At 41.0% G+C, this 27,753-nt stretch overlaps 1 protein-coding gene across 3 annotated transcripts in view; it reads right to left on the bottom strand.

Annotated features, from left to right (window-relative positions):
* Positions 1-6,056: 6,056 nt before the first annotated feature.
* TGFBR3 (transforming growth factor beta receptor 3) overlaps positions 6,057-27,753 on the bottom strand; it is a 116,224-nt gene continuing 94,527 nt past the window's right edge. For 2 of the 3 annotated variants that reach the window (XM_032117543.1, XM_032117542.1), the window contains exons 11-17: positions 26,378-26,509; positions 25,959-26,126; positions 23,045-23,344; positions 22,439-22,559; positions 18,430-18,465; positions 16,306-16,413; positions 6,057-10,062 (exon numbers count right to left, since the gene is read on the bottom strand). In XM_032117543.1, coding sequence (XP_031973434.1) covers positions 9,944-10,062; positions 16,306-16,413; positions 18,430-18,465; positions 22,439-22,559; positions 23,045-23,344; positions 25,959-26,126; positions 26,378-26,509 — 984 coding nt within the window. In that variant the 3' untranslated portion in view covers positions 6,057-9,943. Of the gene's footprint in view, positions 10,063-16,305; positions 16,658-18,429; positions 18,466-22,438; positions 22,560-23,044; positions 23,345-25,958; positions 26,127-26,377; positions 26,510-27,753 lie in introns of those variants that run through there. The other variant, XM_032117544.1, reaches the window with a different exon arrangement.

Genomic DNA, 27,753 nt, shown 5'->3' with positions numbered 1-27,753 from the left:
ATTTATACCAGCTGAGAATTTGGCCCTTAGTTTGCTTTAAAAATGAAATATGGACTCTGAATAATGCAAACTATCTTTTTTCTTCAAGTGTGGCACTGAGCTGGGATCCTGGCAAATGCCTCCAGTTTTACACACATTGGTTTCTTTCCATGCTGTGAAAAATCTTAAAGGTTTGTAAGCAGGAGGCAACACTTGAGTTGCCTCCTACAGACAGAAGCTGCATGCTACTATGGCAGTAACCCTGCTGCCCTCCAGTCTCCTTCCATGTAACTGTTCCCTTCGTTGATTGTGTCAAAATAAACCTATATCATCGTATTTCTACACTGGCACCACCAGCACTAATAAGCTCTGAGAATTATGAGTTCATTCTGATGGAAGTACAGGATTTCTGTAAGAACAGGTTCCCAGCATGAGCAAAGCCCTCTAGAGAAGATGCACTTGCAGATTCATCCCAGCCCACTGCAGGTGCTCAGTTAGGAACAGGATTTCTCTTGGATCTCCCCGGTGCCCACTCAGCAGACAGGCAAGGTGTGCTGAGTCAGGGGCTGCTTCCTCCAGTCCCCAGACAGGAAGCACAGGCTGATGGCTCCCCTAACTGCCTGAACTAAGCCAACAAAATCCAGGCCTGCAAGATTTTGAAAGACAGAAGAACTGAGTCAAATCTTCCAGATGTAAATTGCTTGTTCACAAGAGCAGTGGCTCACATACTCTACATGCTTTCTGCACTATTCATGGCCACATGCATTCGCCTCCAACACACACTGGAAATTCCCCTTCTTGGGTTCCCCCAGTACTAGATGGAATAATGTGTGTTTGTATATATGTGTGCATTTATATTGAAAACATAACTGCGTGGATACCTAGGTTTTTGATGTAATAGTTTTACCTTTGCTCAATAAAAGCCCAAGAAATCTATAAAATGTAGCTCTGGTCTATGTAACCATACTATTTGTCATTAATCAAATAAGCACTGCAGTTACGATTTCTTACATCTTCTAGATGAGAGAATAGCAAATTTGTCTTGGCTCGCAGTTGTTTAACAGTTGTTTAGATACTGACTAAAAGGCACAGACTCCAAAAGTAGGAGATCTGAGTTTCAACATCTTATAAATTTTTATCTTGTAATGAAAGAGGAATATCATAAACAAAAATTAACAAGAACAAGCAATGGAGAAATCATCTGGAATCAGCTTGTCATAACCCTACTCCTACCATTAAATCAGGAAACAAAATTAACCATTCACAATGCCTTGCCAGAGCTAGATTTGTGAAGTTCCTGATACAACTGTGGCCTCTTTGGTAGGTGATCCCATGATTCAGGTGATGGGCACAACCCAAGCCGAAGAAATCACTCTATCCACAGAGCAGATCATCCTGTGCTTTCCATGGCCCACAGGGACAGCAGCTGGCCCAGGCAAGGCCTCTTGGTTTATGACAGATCCGTGTTGTCTAGGATGTAGTAAAATATGACTCACTTCAGGGACACACATTTGAGGGAAGTCTCAGAAAAATTAACTAAGCACTGCCAGTAAAAACATGGGTGTATTTACTCTGTCTTTGTAATGGTACAAAGCATGTCAGCGGGGTACGTGCTTTCCAGTGTGATCATCCCTCAGCCCTCTCCGGAGAAAGTCAGCACAGTCATGCTACAACACTCATAATCACAGCGTTCATCCAGCCTTCTCTGCCAACCAACTTGACAATAACCTCATCATGGTTCCTTTTTCCATTCTTAATTATCAACATCACCTCCCCACATCATCAAACTGAGGGCACCACCAGCTTAGTATATTTAAATCAAAGCAACAGCCTCACCTTCTTCATGTAGGTGTTTGTCATCCTGTACCTGCTCTTGCCTCTCTCACCTGACCATCTTCCCCACCTTCATCACCCTTCATCACCTTGCACTTGTGTGAGTCTGCTTCTTCCATGCTGCCCTGTTCATCAGAGCTGCCTGTCAAGCACATTCTGTGGCGCTAAGAGAGGGTTGGAACATTTTTTCAGAGGACTGGGATCCAAACCCCACCTTTGGGTTTCTTTCCACTCAGAGTGAGGGCAGGACTGTTTGTTACCACAGCCCCAGACTGTGTAGGTGCCTCCTGCAGCAGAGATCCCTCACAGAGCTGCCGGTGCTCCCGGAGGCTGCAGAGCCCCCATCGCTCCCCACATGGGGGGCCAGTGAGAGGGCAATTTAACAATCAGGCTAAAAACGTGAGCCACCCTCCCCCCACCAAAGCCCACATGCATCTTTCACCTACGGTGATATTTAGCTTTGTCCAAAAAGGATCTCAACGGCTCCCCCTGGGCGTACACGGGCGGTCCTGGCTGCCCTCCCTTAAATCCACACCCAAACAGCCGCTGGCTCCTGACCCCGAGGAGCCCTTGCCCATCACTGTCGTGCAGCCCTCAGTTGTCCCCTCGTACCGACAGCTGCCTCCCCTCAATGAGATCCACTGCAAAACCCTCGTGGGACGGTGCCAAGCCCCACATTGCCATTTTGAGCCTGCCTGAGGGGCCACAGGTCTCACCCAGACCCGCAGTGGCGCGACTGCTCCGTCCCGCTGCTCCTGCATGAGCTGGACAGGGAAAGCAGGAGTTGGTTCTCGTTTGTGATGGGGGGTTTTATTTTGAACTGCCGGACTCAGGTTTTAGCAGCAGAGGAGCTCCCCAGAGGCAGGACTGGTGCTGTGCCTCCTCTCCTGCTTGCAAGACGAACATTCTCTCTCTGGCCATCCCAAGTGCATATTGTGACTTCCAACCAGAGCCTTTCACATTTCACAGCCCTTCTTCCCAATGCAAAAGCCAGAGAGAACGGTGAAGCTTACACACACACCTGGTTTGTCTGAAACAGCCTGTTAACACAGGATGTATCGTGGCAGTGCGTGTGCCTGCAGCCACCCTGACCCCTGAAGGTACAACAGAAATCAGTATGTGGTGGTCAGGCACCGAGGTCTGGTAACACATTCCCGGTTAAGGTGAGAACTCATCACCCCCCGGTCTAAAGATTTCTGTATTTCTTCATGATTGGCTAATGTTTTCCCCTCCCTCTTTTATGTATGAAGTTATGAATATTCATTTCCCTTAGTTAACTTTGCATTAGTTCTAGAAAGTTCTGTACTCCTCAACATCCCATTGGTTGCTTCCCTTGTTCCCGCCCATGTGTTATTCCTATTGGTTCCCTCAGCTTCAACCCCGCCTCCTCTCCTTTGTCCCATTGGCTGTATCCCTTATCCCTGCCTTTCCAACCTTCAGTATAAAGTTCCTGGACGCGTGTCGCATTGCGGCTCTTCGTTCCTGATCCCTCCAGTATCAGCCTTCTCTGTGGAATCCGTACGAGGAGTCCCCTCCCTCCTTCTTTGCCTCCACCTGCGTGCTCTTCCATCCAGCTTCGAGGCAGCTCCCATCGGTGAGGAGCAGACCCCTCTCTGTGTATTTTGTGAATCAGTGGGGTGCAGCCAGACCTCCGGGCTTCTCTCAGCTGGCGCGCTGGGTGCACCAAACACCCTCAGCGTATCACAGGGACAGCCGTGCCCCAGAGTTAACAGCACAAGTCCTGTCTAGAATGATCCTGCCAGGTTGGCCGATGCCCAGCACTGTAAGCCGGAGTTCTCAGTGACAGGCGCTATCCCAGGCCTCATGCCCTTGGCACTCTGAGGGCATGGCAGCCCTGGAAGTCTGCCAGATCCAGCTCCTTTCAGGCTGAGCATGAGTCTTCCCATTTCCAGACAGTTCTTAACTGCTTCCTTCATGTTATTTTATTTCAGCGATTTAAATTTTCTGTCACGTTTTAGCACTCAAAAAATTTTGTGAAAACCTAAATATTTCTGCTGCAAATGCTCTGTGTGTATGCTCCCCTTAAATCTTCCTGTTTATTTTATTTTTCAATCCTAACAGCCAGTGTTACTAATCACCTTTAGGATCATGGACTAGTAAAAATCCTGTGTAGTGCAAAGACTACATCCCAAGCTCTTATGACCCATGGGACATGCCTACTTGTATAAAGGACAGACTAAGAATTTTTTAATCTTTTCACCCTGTTTACAAAACAAATCTGGACTTTAAATGCTTAGAGAACTGGGAAAACCATAGCCACTTGCATGGATTGCACTGTGATTTTGCAGACAGACACACCATAAAAAATTTACTGACAAAACACAGTGCTTGGTGAGCCACTTAATGCATTGTTAAATGCCATCAGCTTTCTTTGCTTAAACCTCAATATCTTGTTTTCTAAAATACTGATTTAGTTTTTTGTCACTACAGTATGTTCTTTACTAGAGATGTCAGTTTACAAGCAGCAGTAACAGAGGAAAAGAGCCTCCACCCAAATATTTTTTTACCAATTCCTCAAAATATATGTGCCAAAATTGGATGGAAAAAATCTGTTATTTAAACAAGAGTGCAAGAGTAGCAATTTGTGCTGCTTATCCTCCTCATCTAGCCATAAACCAACTCGTTTTTAGATTTTCCTAAACACAGTAAACCTGCAGCTCAGCACAGCGGGGTGGGCAGACAAGACTGGCTGCAGAGCCGGCTGGCAGCCACGGCGGTGCACATCACCTTCTGGGCAGGCTGCAGTGGGACCCCGAGGGCTTCTAGCAAATGACAGAGAAATATGTAATTTGAGCTGTAACCTTCTTTGGGTAGGTGAAGGGATGTAATATGATCTTTCTTAAGCAAAGTGTAAATGCACGCAGGCTGGCAAGGCTAGGTCCAGGGCCTGCGATTTGGGAACGCTGTACAAAAACACATGCTGCAATCAGACTTCCAGCCTCATAAATATCTGCTTTACAATTACAAAGTGACAGCTGTGAAAATTTATCAAAATATTGTCTCCTTTTCCTTTTATACTGTCTTGGAACGTTGTGATAAATTTAATTCTGTTTAAATTTGAAGAGCTCTGGACTCTGTTTTTCCTGAAACTGGCACCTGGTATTTTTTGACCATCCAAAACACTTGCTTCACTCACAATGCTTGAGACAAAAAATATGCACAACATTGGTACCTACTCTGCAATATGGCAAGACTCTTACCTCTTAATGTCTAAAAACACTCATGCAAATCTATCAGAATTCATTGGCTAATACTTGCATTTTAAAATTAATTCTACACATGAGACACTGATCATGCTTTCACACCCTGTTTCAATCAAAATATAATTTTTACAGGCAGAAGGGAATAGCAGCTCCAGCAACTTTCAGTTGAGGTTCACTCTATGGAGCTCATTTCCACAGGAAAACAAAATTGTCTTGATGCAGAAACTGAAATATGGTTGTTGTAAAGCAATACATCTATTGCACCTCTGTGAATTGTGTCATAGGCAGCAAGTAAGCTTAGGACTGCTTCTAACTAATAGCCTTTTCTGTACTGAAGGAATCTTGGTTTTTAAAAGTGGTCATTAAACATTTTAGATTCCCTTACCAAGGAACTCTCTTTTGTGAGTCAGTAACTACAACCTCTGAATAACCCGGGGAAAAACCGCTGAGGCTGCTCCCCTCAAGTGCCATAAAGAATATTCTGCACAAGAAATACAGGAAGCAAATTAGTAAGCAGGGTAGTAAACACCCGAATTCTTGTCCTGCTGATACTCAGCCAAACTATCTGCTCCTGCACACGAAGACCCTTCAGTGATGAAAACACTGTCTTGCTCACATGTCTCCAGTGTACCTGTAGTCACAGGTACAACCCACCGGCACTCTGCCACTGCAGAGCCTTGGGCTTGACTGTGCTCAACCAGGCTTTGTGCAGAACTCGACTGAGGCTGTGTCTTGACATGCAACAAGTAAATGCCCACAGGACTGGACTTCAACTTAGAGCAAAGAACAGCAGCATTTAACTAAACATATCTACTGGTTTCTGCAAGAAGCCACGATACTGAGTAGTCAACCGAAGCCAATGGATAAAAGAACTCAGAAAGGAGAAAACAGAAGTGGACAGAAGATCAAATGCTGCACTTAATTCCCACTGAAATTTATGGGACATGAGGACAGGCCAGTGAGACAAAATTTGATCTATTGTTGTTGGCTCTGTACAACTTAAATGAATAATGACATCAATTACTAATAAATTGATATATACTTTATTATGCACAAGAGACTAAGATGACATGACACTGTTGTTATCAAAACTGTACAACTATGCATTTCCACAAGGCTCTGAAATACTGAATGTAATATGAAATACAAATGGGGTATTCAGACTGGCCACAGGTATTAGCAAGTAAATGTCTCCCTTTCTTAGATTTAAAAAAACCATCTGGCACTTGCATCTAAAAGAAATATACTTATTTATTCAAAGGTGAGAATATTGTGTTTGGAACTGGTAGGAACACGGCAGCGAAGATCTGATAATGCTATGAACATCCCAATGAACGACAAACAACAACAGGGCACAACAGTCACCTCACACGAAGGGCTGCCAGCACAACCAACAGTACAGTCTTCTTGTGAAGCATGAGGTAGATATACATAACAGAAAGAACATACAGGGGAGAAATGGTTAGGAAAGAGCAGGGGGAAGGTTACAATCATCAGCATCTACAGACATTTTGTAAAATCCATTTCCATGTGGAAAATGCTACAAAAATAGCCTAACACAGAAAGATCTGATCTCTTGAAACACAAATGTAGTAATGTCCAAAGCCAAATGCTGTAAAAGGTTAGAGTTAGCGATTAGACAACACATGATAGAACAAGCAGTCTACTTTGGAGTTTAAGTATGCTACCAATAGCTTTTACAGGCAGAAGGTGTCCATTTTAAGCCCAATCCTCTCATTCTTACATAAGAAGTTCCTTCGCAGTTGGTTCCATCATGCTGAAATTAACCACTGACTCCATCCATCCAAACCCCTGCTCTAACACCCTCTGCTGGGACTGGAGAGTCTGGCCTTCCAGACCCCACAGGGCTCTGCCATGTGAGACCAGCATGGCAAGACCACGTGGGACAGAGGTGGGATCAGTGGCATGCGGGAGCTGCCACACCACACACAGAAACTGGCAGCAGAGACAAATGGCTGCTACAAAACCAGAGCCTAGAGGTGTATCAGGCTCTGAGCTGAGGGCAGCTTGACAGCTGCTGCAAAGTACTACACATTTCTGTAATAAAGCTATTCACTGGGAATGCTTGGGGTTTGGTTCTCTCTCTCTCTCTCTCCTTATTGAAGCAGAAATGGCTGTTCCATCTGCTAAGTAATCATGTGCCATTTTGGTAAAAACTCCAACAGACAATTAACTCAAGTGTATTAAAAATTCTGAATTAAATAGCTGAGTACACCAAGTTCAGTTAATTTAAACTGTATTTCACACACAAGTCAACAAATCAAATCTTTGACCTTTATATATTTTTGGTTTATCCAATGGTAAATATAAATCTGTAAATTATTTTAAAATTAGAGTAAATTTTTTATAAAAAGATTGATAATGCAGCATGTTTCTCTCAAAAATATACAATTATCTATTTTACACAGAATTTTTCAACCTGTCCATCCCAACAACCAAATCTAATACTTCCTATGAGAAACTACTTAATAAAATATCTGAGGAAGGAAAGGGTTAAAATGGGGAAAGGAATTTACAAAATATGTAAATTTCACAGTAATTGAAATTAAACATTTCATATAGAGTAACTTACATTTATCTAAAACATTTAAATATATCTTTATACAGAAATTTAATGTAGTAAAATATAGCTATGATTGAACTTAAAGACTCTAGTCTTCTTTGAAGACATCTTTAAAGACTTTACACATAGAATATGCTTTAACAATACATTCTGCTGAAGGTTAGGCAAAGCGCTTTCTTTTCAACCACACAGGTAGCACATTCATCCTCCCCACACCTTGGAGCAGAGCCAATCCTGCATACCCTTATGCACAGGGATAACTACACTTACATGACACCCTGTCCATGTCACCAGGACCACCACTGGCCTGGTAACATAAAACATTTTTGCATGTGTAACTCTAAGCACCCACTGCCTGCACGGACACTGAGACCAGCCTTGGTGTTCAGAGCCAAACGTGCTTCCAATCGTGAGGACAAGGGGTGCAGTTACTCATCTGCATAGGTGGTCACGGGATTAGTAACAGATTTGATTTAAAGTGAGTAACACTCTGCCTCATGATCCTGGGCACTTAAATCTATTGCATATGTTGCACTTGGACCATCCTGACATCAGCAAGGCACAAGTGTAGAATCGGCAAGAAATCCGCAGCTCAGACTTCAGAGCAGACTATCACTTGAGTGTAATGAAGTCCCTTCTTCTCTTGCAGAACACAGGTAACCTTCAGTACAACTAACGAAAGTTATTCATCTCATTTTTAGAGGAAAACAATGCTCCTTCTTCCTCAAAGAAGGATCAGTAGAACACATTACAAAGTGGCAACTAACAGTCAAACAATTACATGTTAAAAGTGTCTTTTTTTGCTTTTCATTTTGCATCAATTTGAAGGTCAAGATAAGGCAATGACACTAGAAAATAGAGTGACAATTAGTACCTTTCTGCCATTTCCGTATTCTGATACTACTTTGGGACAATCCAATCGTAATGTTCATACAACAGTTTGACACAAACAACTGCACAACTTTTTCCAGAGAATAGCAAACAACAGGCACTACTGTACATTCCTTGTGCCTTCAAACTCATCTCTTATTTCAAAGAGACTTTAGGCTAGCTAAAAGATTAGAACCAAATCAACTTCTTTATCTCCTCTATTATAAACTGAAGAAAGTTTTTAATTTTTTATATATATATATATATTTATAGATTACATATTTATGTATGGAAGGAACGCTGTGCCAATTTCCAATTGGTAAAGTGGTAAGTTAGGCTCTGTCTACCTTGATATATATCTATTTACATAAAGACATTGCCATTAAAGGTACACACCCATCTGTTAGTGCACAAGACCATTCTTTGTCTTAATGTTTGTGTGTGCCTGCATTTGGTATAGCATATCAAAAAATCTCTTATAAAAGAGCTTTGGCCCATAAAACGAGAGGTAATGTTAGAGTGTGCTCTTTTCCAATTACCAAATCAATGAGTATTACAACAAAAATACCTGGAACAAACCTGAAGCTGCAAACACAACAAGAAAGCAAATGAGATGCTGTAGCTGTAAGCTGAACAAAACAAAGATTACTCAAAAGTGGCTAAACATAGCTGAATAATAAAATGTTATTTACCAAGGAGATCGGACATTGACGCTTTCTTGCTCAGACAAAGAGAAATCCTTTGACCTAAGATCATCTTTGTTCTGCTTATCTTATGTAGTGATAGGACAAGGAGTAATGGCTTTAAACTGAAATAGGGCAGGTTTAGATTAGACATTAGGAAAAGCTCTTTTCTGTGAGGGTGATGAGGCACTGAACAGGTTGCCCAGAGAACATGTGGCTATCCCATCCCCAGAAGTGTTCAAAGGCACATTGGATGGGGCTTGAGCAACCTGGTCTAGTGGAAGGTGTCCCTGCCCATGGCAGAGGGTTGGAACTAGGTGATCTTTAAATTCCCTTCCAACCCAAACCATTCTGTGAGTCTATGACTGAATTCCCTTAATGAATACCTTGTCAATGAGAAGGTTCAGGGAAAGGAAAATATCATCTAGACAAAGCAGCATTTTTCCAAACTGGCATAGATTTCACATTGAGGGCCCACAGACCCCTAGAACAGGTTGCAGTACTGTAAAATTAGTAGCTTTGTCACATGTAGCATAACATGCTAACAAGATCCAACAGGCTGCGTTCACTCATGCATTGTGTGCTCGTATACACACACACACACACACACACACAGTGGCTTCCCCAAAAGAAAATCAGTTTGTTTTTTTCCTGTAGAAAAATCTCTCCTTATTTTTTTCAGAAGCAACCAAAACCGAAACTTTTAACGTTAAAACGCTGCTGTCCGATGTCCACACGCAGTCCTGTGCTGCTCCTCAGCTGTCCCCGAGTTAGGTGGCACTGCTGCTGGAGCAGGGAGTGCTCTGCGTGCTGCCAATGCTGTGCGCTGCGCTGCTGTTCTCGGAGGCTGGTGGCGACGTAGGGACCTGCTGTCTTCCCGCTGTTTCCCCTGAGGGACAGGCAAGAGAAAAAGTGGAGTCAGGAGAAGGGAAACTGAAAATGTTGTCATAGAAAACAATAATCCATTTCTTCCCAGTCTTCCTCTTCTGGTGGTCTGTTTTTCCATGCAATTAATATATTGGGTAACAGACCTTAATCAGAGAATCACTGAAAATGTTACTAGACTTTGGCACCTAAGCATTGCTGTGCACATGGGGAAAATAACACCGCTGTTTCCGTGAGCATTTTACAAGCAGCTGATGGAAACTGCCAAGATCAACATTGTCTATCTTCTGTTGTCAGCTGTCACTCAAAATGGGTCCTATTACACAACTCAGACACTTTATAGGTTTGCTGTTTCCAGGAAAAAGGCCAGGAAATGTAGACTTTAGTTTTAATGCCAGTTTATAGAGCAGCATGTTTGCTAAAAGTGTAGCTCAAGAGAATGTTCGTCAATCAGCTGGATACCACATATCCTGAGACACAGCCAGTTTTCTTCATGCAGAAAAATAACAGGCTATCCTGAAAACTTGACTTGATTTACTTGTAATACAACATGCAGGAAGCTTTCCTACAGCTACCACAGTATGTGCAGCACTTAAAACCTGTAGTGAGAACATGTCTCACCATTTCTTGTTAACTGTTTACTGACAATAAATTAAAACCCTTTCATTATTTAGATTGCCAAATCAAGCACCTGGAGTCTCCTCACACCCCTTCTGCACCTGTGGCTGGGATTCCAAGGGAAAAATCCAGCTTTCAACTAAGCACGAAAGTAATAATTATGCCATTTAATGCCTAAAAGATCATAATGAGGCCACATAGGAAACCATAACTGTGGCATTTTTAAAGTTACAGTGCTCAAGTCTGTAACCTTAGCAATATTACAAAATAGTCTCTTTGAAACAGATGGCAAGACTTAAGTTTATATAATGTGCACTGTAGCTGCCCCCTCCCTTGAGCTCATCTCCAGGATGTGAACCTGTGATCTCAGTGCAGTAACAGTCACACTGCTGCTGCCTAGACTGCAGACCTGCCGTGGCTGCCAGTACCAGCACGGCTGCTTTCCCAGAGAAGGAGCAAGACGGAAATGTTTTGCAGGATCGTGGGCAGAGCAATTAGGAAAAATCAAAGGCTAGTACATCTCCTGCCTCATGAGCTTACAGTGATGCAGCTCTCCTGCTCCACATTATCCTATGTTATCCAGAACCTGATGCCATAGGTCAGGTCTGCACACTTCAATTTTTCTTCCATGTTCAGGATTTGGTAGAGATCCCACTCCTCAGTGACTGCTGCAGTGACTGGCTGAAGGCTGGAGGCACAGCCTGCATCCAGAGGGTTACAGTGCAAGGACGAGGCAGCTTCCTCCCACAGGAGCTGCTCTGGCACATCCCCATGCCCTGTGTGCTGCTGCCCAGCTGCCAGAGCCCGAGCTTCTCCGAATGTGGCTGCGGAGGAAATGCGCCTTTAACGCTTCGTGTCTCAGGCAACAAAATATCCTCCTGCAGGCTGCTCAGTACTCAGAGGTCTGCTACAAACAAGGGAGGTCTGAGGATTTCTCACAGCAGAAGTTGCAAGTGCTGTGTGTAATGGAGACCAGCAGGTTTGCCGCTAGCTCGAGCCACAGCCACAGCTGAAGTGCACTTAAGGCCCCACAACACACAGCTCTTCCCTTACACCCCACTGGTTTAGGAACGGGGAGGAAAGAAGGGACAGGAGAGGACAGAAGAAACAACAAACTAAACTACTAAACCACACCACCCAGGAGGCCAAATAAACTTTTTAAAAGAGGATGAGGATTTTGTTTTTAAATTCAGCATTCAGTCCAGCATTTACTCTAGTGAGCAGATTTTGAGTCTGTTTTTCCCAGTGTAAGAAGTAAGTATATAGTTCACCCATGAGCCGTGGATTTCTGCTCATAGGCAGCAGGTCAGAATCTACCCCCAGTCATCTGCAAATACATCAAGTTTCAGCTTTAACTTGCTTTGAAAATGGCTTTGCAACCCCCCCAGAATAAACTGTATCAAATCAAAGTATGTGTCATTGTGCTGTAAAGGCTTTCATAAACCTTGTTTGGATGTTTCTTCCCCTCCTGACTTGCTCCCTTGTCCTCCCGTTGTTTGTGTACATGTCTTCCTTCCTTTTGTACTACAGCATATATTTATAAAGGCAGCGATAAGCAAACTCCCTTTCATTAAAACTAAACAACCGAGCACAAACACCAGAAAGCAGCGAGGGGAGGCTGCAGACCCCCAGCCCTGCCGCAGAAGCCACTTGGGCGGTAGAGGAAGGGCGGCCGCTGGGCTCCCCCAGTGGGGCCCCCAGCCCCTGCCTCTCCCTGCAGCTCCACTGTCACCCATTTTACAAACCACATGGTTACACACAGCTTTGGTCAGCCTCAGTACATCAATGCAATCTGTAGGCACTTAAACATAAATTCATTTGTAAGCCAAACACATGTTGGTTTTATTTTATGGCAAAGTGAAAGTGCAGTGCCGCAGTCCCCAGCAAGCCCAATTGCTCACTCTCCCCTCTGAGCTCCTCTGGAAAGTGTCCTAGGAGGCATCCTCCCTTCTGTTTGGGTTGGAAGACCCCTGCCTTCCACTGTAATGGCCTCTGCAGCACCTCATTTCTAGAGCACCATCAGCAGCTCTGATACACCACAATCACTTCTTGAAGAATAACAAATTCTCAATGTTCTCAAGAAAAAAGAAAATCCAAATCACAGTGATGTTGTGAACACACAGCCTAGCAACTGCATCTGGACCAGCTGATTTTTCCTGTATTTTATTTCCTCAACACCGAGCTAAACCGTAGCAAAGCTTTTTAAAAAGGGTATTCAAGAAAAGGATGTAAAGAAATGTAAACTATCACTGAAGAGGCATTCTCCATCTGTCTTTTTCATGTAAACAGCTTCATGTACCTCATGTTACCGAACCAGAACTGCTCAGAATGGACACATCTCATCTATTGACAGTAAACAAGCTTTTACCCATCTGAACGCGACAACATGCACTTTATTATTCACACTTAGGAAAGCTGCCAGTTGTACTCCCTGTCCAGGAAGTCTGAATGTTTGCTTTTCTATCTCCATTTGCCAAATATAATTGGTTGCTATGTCAGTTTACTTTAAATCAGATCCCATAAAAAGGGAGAAGTGGGGGAGGAGGGACACTTTTAACTTCTCGGATTTTGGAACATTTTATCCTCTTAACTTGCAACAGCGCCTGAAGAAGGAAAGCATGCTTCCTAAGAGAACACAGGGACGGATGTTTTCTTTAACACACTTTACGAGGTTTAACAGTCTCATTAACTAATCAGGCTTGTGCCTGTCCCTCCAAAACATACTCAATGATCCCTACTAAGACACATATGACATTGATACATATTTATATGGTTAAATTATGAAGAGTTTCTGCATTCATGCACACTGCAAAATTTTTGCTTCTTTACAAGACCCCAGATAAATGAGGTTAATTGTGACAAATGTCTGCTATTTCCCTTAGTTCTTGGGTCCTCTCCAGGCAGGACCAATACCTTTCACGTCCTTTAACTGACTAGAGAAAGGATCAAAAGTACGGAGTCTTTTTGCAGACAAATCAGCTAATATTCCTCCTCTGTTGTTCTAATATTAGCTTTCCCTCTCCTCTTACTACCCCTGTATCATAGGACATCTCTACTCCATGCTGAATTGTTTCAGAAAACCTAGAGTACTCTAAAGCACAGCTGTGATGCTTTGGCAGAAATTTTTCATGACTGAAATCAGCAAAAGCTGATTGATGACAACACAACAATCCTTGCTCAGTATCTGGAGATTAAATTCTACCTATTTTGTAGTTCCTTTCTGCTATCACTTGCTTGAGGTTTTAATGCTAATGGCCTATCAAGATGAACAAAAGAGCTCATTCACATAACACTTCTTTGTCAGCAGCAGAGACACACTGATAAAAGTGTATCAGTAAATCTGCTACTGGCAAAAAGGTGGCCTTTTGCTGCATTGCACATAGCACTACAGCAAAAAAAGTAACTTACTTCACACATCCCAAGCTGCCATTCTCTACCAGCAGTAGCTTTTATCTGTGCTCTGAGTATCAGCAAAACAGAGTTTTAGAATGAATTCATATTTTCCAACCTTTGGTCTAAATCATGTTAGAAATCCGGTACTAGTTACAACAAAAGATGAGATTTCAGAACACAATTCACCAATGTATAAATTCTCTATGACAAAAGACAGCCACTCTGTAGATGAAATTTAGATTATCTTTTTTTCTTCCCCTCTTCAAGTTAATAAAAGTCTGCACTGAGCTATAGAATGTTTCCACTGCAGCTGGATTATCTTGTCTGCCACAGCAGTTGTCCTCTAAGACACTGTGCCTGCCAGAGCCTTTGCTGCACTCTGCAAGTTATGCTTTGTAGATACAAGATACTATGCACAGAAAAATTATGTGCACAGGAACATAGTTTCACTTTCACAGTCCTTTGAAAATCAGAACCAGAAAACTTCCTAGATAATTTTTATCATTTCTGTGATTCTCTAATCTGATGAGTTACAGTGCCCCCTTTCTTTCTTATATTCATTTATTACTTTTTGTCTGGCCTTTTTCTCCACTTACTTTCTCTCAAACACAAAGCCAGAGCAGCTGCCCTCTCCACTGCTTGTATGTGGTCACCATGACTGATGTGCTTTGCTAATATAATTCTTTTAATGGAATTGGTCCACATTCTACTGCTGCTCAAGGATTTACCATGTTGGCTTCCCAGTGTTCCTTGAGTACTGACACACAACATGTGTCTATAGATGGCTCTGTATGTGAATACAGATTGAACTTTCACAAATGCAGGACCAAAGGTAACAATTAGTTAAATTTTGTCGTTAATAAAGGTTACCAATATGGGAATTATTTTCTTAACTTCCATTTACTTGCTCAAATAGCACTTACTTTTCTTCCACAATGTTTCAGTACTTATATGAGACAGAATTATACAATTTATACATATTATCACAACCTTTAAATTTTCCATGTTTGCATCAATTCCAAACAAGTTTCATACATAGCTGATGCACTGAGAAGTATTAAACTGCTTATACAAAATTGTTGCTCTGCCAACTGGAAAGAACACCATAGTTTTTAGTTCTAAATTAACATAAGCTCCTAGGTCATAATGTTTACAGAAGCTCTGACCCAACAGGGCTGGATTCTCACTCCTAAATAGGTTCCATGATGTTTTAGATGCCAAAAATAACCCCTCTGCAGTGGGCTACAGGCAAATTTCAGTGCTCCAGAGCTGCATAGGTTTGGAGTAATTGACCTCACATTTTTCCGACCTCCCAAAGATCTTGGTAGGGTCTTATGAGGTCAGAAGTGGAAGTAGTTGGGAGCCCAGCATACTCTAAGGATCCTGAGATACTCCCACAATCCACAAGCAGCCAAGGTCACATGCTGGAAATCAAGGCTCCATCAGTGTCCAGTCCTTGTCCGTGGCATACAGCAGAAAGCTCCCCAAATGCCCTCTTCTTTCAATACAGTGTTCCATTTTTGCTAATTTAGTTTAGCATGGGAGAAAATTCTAAAGAGATACTGGAAAATTATCTGTGCATAAAGGATGCACCAATTCAGACACATTCCTAATTATTTAGTTGCACACAATTAAGATTATATGTGACTTCTAGCAACTGAAAATAGTAGTTGAAGAATGGAGGAATAAGTAATTGTGGCAAAAATTCTATGTAAGCAAGGCCCAAAACACTTTTCAAGTCTAGTTATATGCAGAATAGGTCTGTCTAGACAAAGCATTCTCTTAACCATTTGGCCCACTTCTTGTACACATCAGCCTAATGTACTAACTGAAAAAAGAAAATCTTACAAAGTAGTATGGGAACCAAAGGGGATCCATTAACTGAAATATTAACTGAATTTGAAATACAGAGATGCTATTAATGATAATACACAAGCCAGGAATACTCAGTTTTACTCATGTCCCAGGTGAGTTTTCAAGACTTGCATTTAAAATCATTTCAGCAAATTTTAAACCATAACACGTAACATCTCTCTTTAGGGAAGGGCGGGTATCACTCAGCTGATATGCAATAGAGGCTCGTGGGAGGAGCTGCTGGAAAACTCATGAGTAAGAAGAGAAAGCAAGAAAATAAAAAAGCCCAGGATAAGCACTACTGGCTCCCTTGCCCTTCCCTGCCCCATGCAGCGGTTCAGAGGACTCCGCGTGTCCCGCCCTGCTGAGGCCCCGTCCGTACCTGTGCGCGAGTAGATGAACCAGAGTGCTCCCGTCAGCAGGGCTCCGATCACGAATGCCGCAAAGGCGATGCCCACCACCGTCAGCGTGTCCAGCCCGTACAGCACGGCTGCACAGGGAAACACACACAACACGAGCACTTCTTATTTCAGTGGCAGAACCCATTTTATACAAACTCACCCTTAATCCTCCATGGAAGAGCTTTTTAAAATTTCACAGTTAACTAAGCACCATTTTGAGGAACAGACTGGCAGAGTTGCATCAAGGAAATAAAAGTGATGCTTTTAAAGTGGCTTCAGTCCAACCAACTGTTCCACATCACAAAGTAAAACTCCAGCTCAGCACACCCAAATCTGGAAAATGTTGCAAAAATTAAGCATTTTCAGTTGGCTGTTAACAACTTGCTTTCAATTAAATATTCATTTATCTTTAGAGTGTGTTTTAAAAAGGCTGAGATTTTTTGGCAAAACTGCTTTTCATTTAAATGGCCTAACATTCAAGCAAACTTTCCCCTACATCTCCTCATGTTCAGTCTGAAATCTAGGTGGAGAACGGAACTGCTGTTAATAGGGAAGAGATGCCAGCAAAAAAAGTCAGCAAAAACATAAATAGAAACAATTGTTTTTCACATTTGGCAATGCTTTCAATAACTGAAATTAATTCCAGAACACAAAAATAGAAGCACACACACACGTAAATCACTTTCTAGGGGAGAGGCCCTTTTGTAGGACCATTTCAAGGGTAACAGCATCTGGTTCCTGGGTAATTGGCCCCCCAGTGCTAATCATCCAAACAGAAAAATTTTTTGCCTCTGTGTTTTTCTTTTTGGCAATTAGAAATACTTAAAAAAGTAATAATCACTAAGCAATCATTTGGGGAAATTTCTTCTTAAAAAACTGATTTCTAGTTTCAATATTTTTAATGTCTCCCATTGCAGAAAATCACTTAGGCCAGTGAATAACATTTTACTGACTATGCTGGCCAGGAAGTGAGCTGACTCCATCTTAGTAGTATCCTTCAGTGGAATTTTCAGTTCTCAGAACACAACCAACACCCTCCCTTTGCACATCCTGCATCCAGCACATGTCCCTAAGGACATCCCCCATCCTCATTTGACAAAAGTCTTCCCCAGCAGCTCCTGGTGGCAAGGGCCTTCAGGACCCATTTCTGGGTGCCTGTGACCTAGTTTGCATATACACCACCTGACAGATATTGTCTTAGAAGGTTTTTCTTTCATTTTTTCTATGCGACTGTTTCTGGTTCCTTTGGCTACTTCTAGTCATTTCAGATGCAAACACAAAAGACTAAACTCAACTGTTTTTTTCCACTGGGCACCAGTCAGTGTCCTCTTCCCTTAGGAGGAAACACAGTAGAGAGAAGAAAATTGTGTGGAGAAGCAGCAGAAGCATAATTTATCACTGCCTTTGCTACTTTGAACAAATTTAGTCTTGACAGGGACAGGAGCAGAGGAAAAACCTTCTTTGTACTTCCTCTTTAAATCTCCCTTTTCTCCATTAATTCTTGCTTTTGGCTGCGCATTTATCAGCACCTTCCTGTTTATTATTTTCTTCTAGTGCTGCTTCTCTCCTTTCCTGGGTCATTAATCAACCCCGATTAATTCACTACACCAAGACAACATTAAAACCAGAGAAATTAATCGGTATCAAGGCAGTGATCTCATCTAAGCAAGGCCTGTAAGTGCTGGTGCTGGAGTACCTGGGGCTGTGGCCAGCTGTGGTGCAGGATAGGAGTGAGGCTGAAATAGGACACAGGTAGGGCACAGAGGCTCTGAGGGATGGCACTGCTGCTCTAGAACTGGTATTGGGAAGCAGTGGTCTCAGCAGAGAAAGGGGAGGTAACACACACACATCAGCACATGAACTTGCTAAGGCTGAGACTCTCAGTGGTGTTTGTGCAAACTTGATTGTCACATACACAAAAGGTCACAGTCCTCCTCTGAACACTGATGGGAACCTCTCAATTAACAATACAGTCAGAATTCTGTTCTGTCTCTGAATTAAACATGCACACACTCAGAAAGCTTGAAGAGAATTTTCTTAATTTATCTAATGCTTTCTAGACAGACGTTTAAAGCTTAAAAGAGATTGTTTTAAGAGTTACTTACGTGGCTGTCTCACGTTTGGCTTTGGAAGAGAAGGATCTAATTTAAAACAAAGAAAATGCACAAAACATTAATCAGATGGGGTTCCACATGCAGCCTACAAACTATGCAGGTTCTCATCTGACAGAAAGACTTTAATCGCAAATTTTACAAACCATGAATTTCAGGAAGAGCAGCCCAACTTCAGTAATCTCACTCATCTCAAAAAAATTCTATTCATATATTAATTATTCCTCAAGGGATTCTAGATATAGTTCATGCATCATATATTTTGCTGGCAAATACACTGCAACCTTTCCCAAATCAGATGTCATCAGGTGTGACCTACAGTAACTCTGGTTACTCCTCTGTGGAGCTCTTAAAGATCACAGATTGTGAAGGAACAAAGATTGTTTTAAGGTGATTACATTCATCTGACCACTTGCTAATCATAAATACGAGATACCAGCACACTAAATCACACACTAAAACACACACTCTCTCACTAAAGAATGGTGAGTTTTATGGCACAATACATACTGCTTTGTCCAAATTGCATGAATGTGTGTTGATTCACCCATTTTCCTGAGTCCTACTTGGTATTCTGTCTTGGAAGTTGTGTGCGTTTTTTGGTTTGGGTTTTTTTTTTTAATTATATATAAGAAATAAAAGATCATAGGTATTGTTCAAAAATCAAAGCTGTTATTCAGGAATATCAAATATCATCATCCTAGTGATGAAGATATCACCGTGTAACAGAAAGAGACAAGTAAACAAATGTTTAAAAATTGAAGAATTTCCCCTTCTTTTTCCTAACTGGTCCTTCTTATCTTTCTCCAAGAATGCCACCTCAAGCAGAAGAGCCAGAGATTCTGGCTTCAGACTCAGGGAACTGTTTGGTTAGCTGCAGTTTGATTCTGGATTGCCCAGCAACTCAGGGATTTCATTTATATTCTGGCATATCTGAGTGCATTCAGTGCATCAGATGTAAAAGGATTTGATAAGACAGTGTTTCAGTACTTGTTTTTGTATCTTTAGCAACTGGAAAAAATAATTTAATTAATTACTATGCAAACATAACAGCTCAAAAATATTGAAAAGAAATATATTTATTTATTGAAAGTGTTCTTAAACAAGACTATGCTTCTAACTTCTAAAACACAGATGGCAGTGCCAAACTTCCAGCAACATCCTTTAGACCATTAGGCTCTGAGACACGTGCCTACAAAATCCAAAAAATAATTTTATTCTTAAACTGTGTTATTGTGTCTTATTCTAACACATGAGTATCTCTTTGGCAGATGATAGGAAATAGGTGGAACAGTAGTAGGAAACATAGAGTAGTGAGAACATAGAGGGGTGGAGGCGGGGTATATGCCCAAATAATCTGGAAAGTTATCAGGTGCACATAACAGCAACAGTATAACTGAATGTAAGATCTATGAGGAGGGCTGGACTGAAACCAAGGAGCCCTGAAAAGTACAAACATGGGTAAGGGCACTATCAGATTGTCCAAACACTCCACTAGCGTATCTCAAGTGCCAAGAAAATGCCTTCTGAGATGAGGGGAAAATGAATTTTCCATGCTATTTCTATCACTGGCCTCTCTACAGAGAATATGAAATCAGCTAATGATAAGCTGTGTAGCTCATTACCAATTTTCTTCAGTCATCAGTTCTTACATTTACTTTATTGTGATTTGCTCAGAGCAATTCAGAAGCAGTGAAAATCCTTGAGGTCTATGAAAAACATCTAATTTAAAAACAAGTGCTGCCAGCCTTTAGAATTACCATCATTTTCTATACCTCTGTAGGATAGAGACACTTGTTAGTTGCCCGTTTGACCTTCTTTCTATGACCTGTCTCCTTTTGCTGTAGAAATAATAATCTAAAGTTTCTGCACTTAGCAGAAATCTGAACAACACTGGTCGATTATTTCAACAGAACAACATCTATTTCCTAGCACATAAATGGCCATCCACTGCCTTTCACGGGAGTGGGGGAGAGCATGGGGAAATGCAAGAATGCAAAGGGAATGTCTGTGGCATGGAACTGTGTTTTAAGCACTTCCATTAGGATCTACTGTAAATTCTCATTTAGAGATAGTACTGTGATTTCTAATACTGTCAATGACAGTTATAAGCTTGTCTGAAGGAAAAAAAACCACCTTTGCAATGACCAGTTTGTTCTGACTTTTGAAATGTCAAGCACATGACTTTCATATGTGGCTTGATGAGCAGATCCAGGGAGAGTACCTCACATAGTGGGGTTTTCAATACTGAAAGCTGGTTCTGTTCGCATCAAAGAAAATGAAGAACACTACCTCTGAGAGGTAAGTTCTCCTGTTCAGTAATGTGATATAATTTCTTCTCCAAGTCTTAGGTTCACATATTGGCCGACAATGGCATTTGGCTTTAAGAAAGGGGTTTTGATTCACTGCAGAACAACTGCATACCAACAAAGCTACGTTGTTAATGTGCCACTTTGTATTATGTCTGAAAGCTGGGATATGCTGGGGAGATTTCCACCAAGCGTCCCACAATTAGACTAAATCACCCACAACGCAACAAAATACTCTATCACACTGTTGTCCTGTAACTAATCTTTATAAATTTAGCTTGTCTTTGCACACTGAGACCTTGTGCCTCTGACAAAGGCAACATTCTGAGTGGAGCCCAAGATGGGAGCTGTGCACAATGCTCCACACATCATAAGGAAAAGAGAGCTGAAGTACGAGTCTGTTTATTGAAAGCTGAATTTCAGTTGCAGGATTTACTCATTCCTAATAGAAAACCTACTGAAATAATACGAGAGCTGAGCAAAATAAAAGTCCAGAATCAGGCCCAAAGCACAGTTTTAATTATAACAGTGACAGATCAAGTACTTGATTTTAATTCATAGTGGATTTGATCTGTATTAACAAATTTGTTAAAAACCTTCCAAATGAAGTATGAGCTGACTTGCAGAGTTAGACAGAAACAGTTGCTGCCTATGTCCCTTAGCAATGCTGTATGGTACTTTAAAGTGTTCAAAGACTAAACAGCATGCACTGTAAAACAGCAGTTACAGGACTCCTGATGCCCATCCTTTTGATGCCCCCTGAAAAGCATTCCAGAGGTCAAACAGCGTTTGGACACTATCGGAAGATTTTGGTGTGTATGTAAAGCCACTGAAGCCTCTTATGAGACTACAATGCAAATACAAAAAGAAAAGATAAATGCACGTATTTTCTGCTAGGATTGCATCAAAACATGACTGATGCTGTTGTCAGAGTGACCTACTAAGAAAAACTTTCAAATGAAATGAAACTGTGAGAACAGTTCTTACTTCCCTTCACAGGGCACATTCTTAAACTAGAATAAGGTCTCATCATGCTGTTTGGCATTATCTCATAATGCATTTCAGCCTCTCCAACTCCTTCAACCAGTTACTAACCACACTCTTTTATTTAAATAAAAAAAAGATTGGTTATGATTGTTTCATAATCAAACAAGTCGCACCAAAGTGGAGCCCCTTTGTGCACACTATCCTTTGCTCTTCGTAGTTTAAGGATCTAGTGAGTCTCCAGCGGCCACCTCTTTGCATTACAAACTTACCAGGCTTTAACATCCTCAGTACTTTGCAATTCCATTGTTATTATTCCTAAATTTATATTTACAAGCACAATAAATAAAGGATACAGCAGGGAGCAGAACACTGCCTTTTCTCTCTGGGCAACAAGAAATTGCTCCAAGTGCTACTGCTACATTCATACTTCCAAAACCCATGTTATTTTGTACTAGTCTGAGTATTCCTTTCTCCATGCTTGGCAAAACCACAAGTCCAGAGAACAGAGGGGCTTAAAAAATGGCAATGAATTGCCCTGATGACTGCTGCCAGGGAAATATCCAAACAAGTAACATCTTACAGGCACAGCATCACCACAAGATTATAGAATGTCGCATACTTGTTGCGCTCCCTCATTTCAGTGGCTGTATGTTACACAATATTATATATATATAGCATTATTAAAGAGGTCAAGCTCATTTTCATACCTTCTTGTTTTCCTTCGTGTGTTATTACAACAAGGGGCTTGGTGAAGGTTTTCTTGTTGTGCATCATGGCAAGGATCATATCCACATTGAGAGAGGTGCAAGCTTCATCAGGAGGAATGCACTGGAATGCAAAGAACAGTGTGAGGTCAGAGTCACCCATCTGCCAGGACAGCTGTGCAAGTTGCACAGTTGCCTCATTACCAGTTTTACCCTACACAATTTACCAAAGAATGAGAACCTCCAAACAACCTTCTCTTTTGTAGCAATCAGATTACAATATTATCCAATATGGTGCATGTTTTTGGAAATTAAAGCTAACATTGTTTGTGCTTTGGATATGGATAGAAAAGATAAACTTGAACCACTTGTGCAATAAAAAGCAATTTCTATTTGTAGCCACCTAATGAAATTTAAACAGAAACTGTAAATTATGTAGTCAAAATGCATAGTATAATAACTCTTATCTATTAAAATCCTGAGCCTAGAGATAACATGTTTATTACATCAATTCCACAGAAAACCATTTATTACCTTCAGAGTTCAGATGAAAAAACAAAGAGTTTTCATCTAAATCAGAAGTTTTGATAAATCTAATAGATTACTGACCTTTGGCAGTCCTTGAGTATCTTTGTCTTTATTTGTACACAAAGTCAATTCGCAGTGAAGAAAGAGCAGTGAGATGTTGAACATTGGTTTGAACACAAAGCTAAATCTTTTTCTGTCCTTCTGTGCATGTGGTATTGGAAAATTCACTTTCTCAATACTGTAGAATTTAACAGATTCATCTTTAGGACAAATGTTTTCTATTATGGTATAGTCAGACATTCTATCTGGATTTGAAAATGGGGAAACAAAGCATGTTTGAATGGCAAAGCCCAAGGATCTGTCAGCTTTAGTCACAGACACCTGCATTAAAGAAAGAGACAGTAAGATCTCAGAAATGACATTTTAAGTTCACATTTCATTAATATTTTCAACATTTTTTTAAGCAGTTTTCCAGTGCCATTTCCAATCTGAAATATTTTGAAGGCTAAACTGTCAAACTGAGAGACTGGAAATCTGTGGTTTCAAGACCAGCAGCTGTTTAATAGTGTAACCATGCATAAATACAGCAATCCCTTATCTTTCTGAAAGCAGGTGAAAAACCCCACCCAGATAAGACCCACAGTTAATGACTGTGACTGCCACCTGAGATGGCACTGCCTCCCTTAGACACACAGGCTATAACAGAGCTGTATGGAAATCAATCACTAATTCCATGTTTTTGTATCTGTTCAAAACTATAATGAAAACAGAAGAAAAAATAAAAGCAACAAACACAACAGAGAATCTACCCCCAGCCAAGACAGGAATGCAAAGGCAGAGAGGAGGTCATGGTCTGCCGTGTGGGTGGCATTCCTGGACTGGAGGGGGTGAGGGAGCCTCCTAAAAGGCCATAATTTCTTGTGAAAGGATCCTTTTAGCTTATTATAAGTTTGAAATTCATATTCTTTTATGAAAAATAATTAAGACTGAAAGCTTCCAATGCCCTGAGATGTTGCTCAGCTGGATTGGAATGCAGACAATAAATGCTACAGAATAATTAAAAGAAATAAAAAACAAATGGAATTTGTAACAAATGAGGCATGTTGCTCTTAATAAACAACAAGCATTTTGTCTAACCATTAACACTGCCCAATGCAACAGTTCCCCAAGAAATCATCTTAGAAGAAATATGCATACTTAATCCATATGCTCTGCATGTATCTTTAAGGAAGAGCCTGCCAACTTGTGCGGTTTACGCAGTAATTTCTGGATTCTAGGAGTTTTGCAGTGAATAAAAGCATTTATCTTTTTTTTCTCTCCCTTATGTGAGCAGCAATCAAATTAGAGATGAAGGGATGTGCTAAAGCATCTAAGCAAGAAAGACTACTTTCTAAAAAGAACAGAAATAAAGATGGATGAACAAAAGTCAGCCACAGATACTGACAGGAAACACGCTGATGGTGTAAACTAATTAAAAAAGAGATTATGGAAAGTAGGACAGGCATATTATAGTTAATTAAATAAAAGGATGAATGATATCTCAAGGAAAGAAAAGATCCACAGGAGAAAGGTGCAAGACCAAAATATAGTAAGAAAATGACAGCAGGGAAGAAAGAAAAAAAAACCAGAATACAAAACATTCCAACACAAAAAAATCCTTACCAAACAAGGAAAAGAGAGAGAAAGAATTTTTACCAAATATGTATTTATCAAAACCCAAAAATATTTTTCTGAATAACAAATGCAAAATAGAAATAAAAAAGAAAAAAAAAATCAGTGTCAGCTTAAAAAAATGGAGTCACAGAAGTTCAAAACTGATACATTTTCCACTGTGCAAGAAGGAAAAACAGAAAAAAAAAAGGCTTCTGCCAGGACAGGTGATGAAGAAATCAGAACATCTGTCTGAATAAACAGCTCCAGAACCAGACAAATCCACCAGTCAGGGGGATTCATCCCAGATCCATGAAGGAAGTGGATGTTTTTAAGTGTCTGTTATAAAAATATTCTTAACTGAGTGTGACACGCTTTATTTTTGCTTTAGCGGACTTAAGTACTTTTCACGGTAGAGAACAAAGAAAAGACAAAGCACACTGAAATCATGAAGAGAACTGCACCAATGTCAAATGGATCAGTGTGCTTATGTGCAACATGGGCTCCCAAAGAGGAACTAACTTGGGCAAGAGAAACACAGCACAGCACTGCTCCTTTTTCCTTGGGGCCTTACAACCCCAAGGCTCACACCTTGTGATTTACTCGCCTAGAAACACGGTAACTTCTTCATTGCCAAAGTTGCATTTATTAATGTCTGCCACTATTTGAAAAGCCAAAATTCTGTTCACATAGCTATCTTTAAAAATATTGACTGTATTGGTTTGAAATTCCACAGATTTCATACGCAACTCAGCAAAACGTGGAAATATTATCATGTGCAAAATACACCTGAAGTCAAGGGTACACCCAGCTGTTGATTTTGGTTTAGTATTATTTATCTAAGTCTGCTAGATGTCTTGTGTGGTAGCATTCAAAAGGATTGTAACTGATGTTTTTAAGCAGATTGGAGAAAGACAAGAATCTGTATTAACTGTGTAACCTGAGAACACCAGCATATGAAAGACATACATTTGTAATAGTTTTTTTGCATGTCTGCATCTTTCAGATGAGGTTCAGACATATAATAAAATGAACCCATCAAGACATGCCTGTTCAGAGCAAGAGCTCAGAAACCACCTTTAAGTTCTGTACAGAAAAGCAGATACAGCAAGAATCACCAGTTTACCTTGTAAGTTAAATTCACCCATTTTGCAAGAATCCTTTGGGGTTTTTACCCAAAATATTGTCCTACTTCTTATCCTACAGTTTCTGTTCTCTGCAGCCACCACACTGTCTTGAACCAAATGCCCAACAAAACCTTTCAACTGACAAGAACAGATTTGGCTCAGTTGCACAGCCTTGCAAAACACTTCCATTAGTTTGAAAGTCTTTTTCTGTTTGTTACCTCAACATATATGGGCCCATTCTCAGCAATAGAGAAGAGTCCTTGGGAGGGAGCAAGGAACAAATCTGTTTTGTACAGCTCCATGTTGAAGGTCACATTGGTGATGTGTGGTTCAGGAGGCCAGAAAATGCCTCTGTCATCCTCTGGCTGGTGCAGTGTGCAATTAAACTGAAACGAGAAAAAAAAAATACAGTAACATCACAAATCAGGAGTGGTAGGACAAATTTGGTGTGTACAATATAGGCCCACCCACATTCCATCTACTTAGTGCAAATCTTCAACAGGGTCATAAGAAACAGTAGTGAGAAGAAATGTGTTAAAAGACAAATGAATTTCTAGACAATTAATGTAATTTATGTGAAATGCCTATTACAATAGGTATTTCTTCACTGTCAGGTGCAAACCTGAGGATAACATACCGCTATTTCAGGCCAGCTTGAGAAAGCCACCTCTCCCTCATCAGCATCCCCTGGAAATCCATTATCACCCGATTCCATGTCGTCATCTTCAAAGCCGCTGCCTTCAGCTGGTGATGACAGCTGAATGACAATCTGCACAAGAGGTATTGCAAACAAATTAGATTAGGTGATAACTGAGCACTCTCATGGTTATTATTTTCTTCTCTCTTCAGAACAATGCAAAGGCCAAAAGACCAGCTAAGCAAATGGTGAAAGTGTGTCTTGAACAGCCTTGCGCTGAGCATGTAGGATATGTAGCTTATATTTAAAGAATGCCCCCAAGTTTTTTTTCCAGAATTCAGAGCCAGCAAAGAAAGACACCAGTCTGGGTGTTGGTGTCTGAATGAGCAGCCTAGCATTTCCATTCTATTTCTGGTATTTCTACAGCCAACACTGAAAAAAGGAATGGCTTTCTAAAGTGATATTTTGCTATTTGCAGTTCTCCTTAGTGCACTCATAAAAAAAATCACTAAAAGTGTTAGGGCCACTAAAGGATTTTCTCTTCTGTCATTAGCAATTTTTTTTCAGACATGTATACTCAAAACCATGATATTCCTTCTTCATGTTCCCCTTCTTATTTTTTTTTCCCTCGCTAAATTTCCCCCTCTTTTTTTTTTTTTTTGTCCTTTTTACATGTCTTCACTTCTTCACCTGGAAATTTCTGGTTTTGTTTTCCAGTGTTCTGCATTCTGCTTCTGTATGCCTGTAGCTCCTCAGCTAGTTCCCTTCCTTCCAAGACTTTAACTTTGTTTTCTTAGACATAGAGCAACTGCTAAAAAGTGACATACACACCCTCTTTGACACTCGACTGCATGGTGTCTGTTTTCTAGGAGAAATACTCCCAAATTCTGAACAATCCCATACATGATTGGGAGTTCAAGTGTGAAGCCAAGACTATTAAAAGACATGTTGGAGAAAGGAGAGGAGGTAAATAACCACTTTACTTTGGGCCATAACAGAATACAGGGACCATAAAAGTATTTAGCTCCAGACCCACGCTGTTCTGTCGTGTGCCGATGATTCTATCTTGGTTTGGGGCTGTTTCTAAAGTTAGGTGCTACTGACTCCCCAGCACAGAACAGTTTTAACCAGGCAAGGTCAGATCAGATTGCCTGAGCTGTGTTTGGGTTGGACCACAGGCTTTCAATCATTTGCCAAAGTTACTTCTATGTACTGGAAAGCTCAGCAAGAGAAACGTGTCATTACTTTTGAACCCAGAATATCTGCATTGTACTCTGGCTCATAAGCTGAGCCAGTCTGGAAGCAGATGCTTGCAACCTAACTGGGCTCCTTTGCATCATCATTCATATACTAGTACTCAAGAGTCCCTTCATTAT

This window comes from Corvus moneduloides, chromosome 9 (assembly GCF_009650955.1).
Source record: "Corvus moneduloides isolate bCorMon1 chromosome 9, bCorMon1.pri, whole genome shotgun sequence".
In the NCBI taxonomy this organism is placed as follows: Eukaryota; Metazoa; Chordata; class Aves; order Passeriformes; family Corvidae; genus Corvus; species Corvus moneduloides.
This window is presented reverse-complemented; position numbering and strand designations above follow the sequence as displayed.